The sequence below is a fragment of the Buceros rhinoceros genome, unplaced genomic scaffold, assembly GCF_000710305.1.
Source record: "Buceros rhinoceros silvestris isolate BGI_N320 unplaced genomic scaffold, ASM71030v1 scaffold29675, whole genome shotgun sequence".
Classification (NCBI taxonomy): Eukaryota; Metazoa; Chordata; class Aves; order Bucerotiformes; family Bucerotidae; genus Buceros; species Buceros rhinoceros.
In genome coordinates, this window is record NW_010411583.1 from 11,192 (window position 1) to 11,671 (window position 480).

The 480-nt window shown below is 43.5% G+C and overlaps 1 protein-coding gene across 1 annotated transcript in view; it reads right to left on the reverse strand.

Annotated features, from left to right (window-relative positions):
* PEX10 (peroxisomal biogenesis factor 10) overlaps positions 1-474 on the reverse strand; it is a gene marked incomplete at its 5' end in the record, with an annotated part of 3,300 nt that extends 2,826 nt beyond the window's left edge. Inside the window, one exon of the mRNA XM_010136071.1 lies at positions 414-474. Coding sequence (XP_010134373.1) covers positions 414-474 — 61 coding nt within the window. The remainder of the gene's footprint in view (positions 1-413) is intronic.
* Between the last annotated feature and the right edge of the window lie 6 nt (positions 475-480).

Consider the following 480-nt stretch of genomic DNA (forward strand, 5'->3'; position numbering starts at 1 on the left):
CAGCAGGCTGCTCAGGTCATCGGGTCATTAGGTTTTGAGGTGCATCTTTTTTTGTATTGAATGAGGCGAGCGCTAGGTTTACATCAGCATCCGCAGCATCAGACCCGCAATGGTTTCAGGCATAAAGCAGGGATACTTTTTCATAGTCATGTCTCCCTTTTTTGAAAAGAACTTTAGCTTTTAAAAGAACATATACTTGGACTCATAAACTGCTGCATTTGAACTCAAGCTTCTGACAATTTAGTAGTTTCATATTTAATAGAAAGCATTTATAGGAAAACCAAACAAAAACCCCACGCTGAAGGAAACCACTGTCAAACAGCCTCGCTCCAGCTGGTGGTCACCAACCATCAGCAGCCACCCAGAACGGACAGCTCGTTTTTCACCCTGCTAGGAGATCTGTTAAACATTACCTGACAAAGTGGTCAGGACGAAGTAGGCTACATCAGAAAGCAGTTCAATCTCCTTCCTCCATTCCAG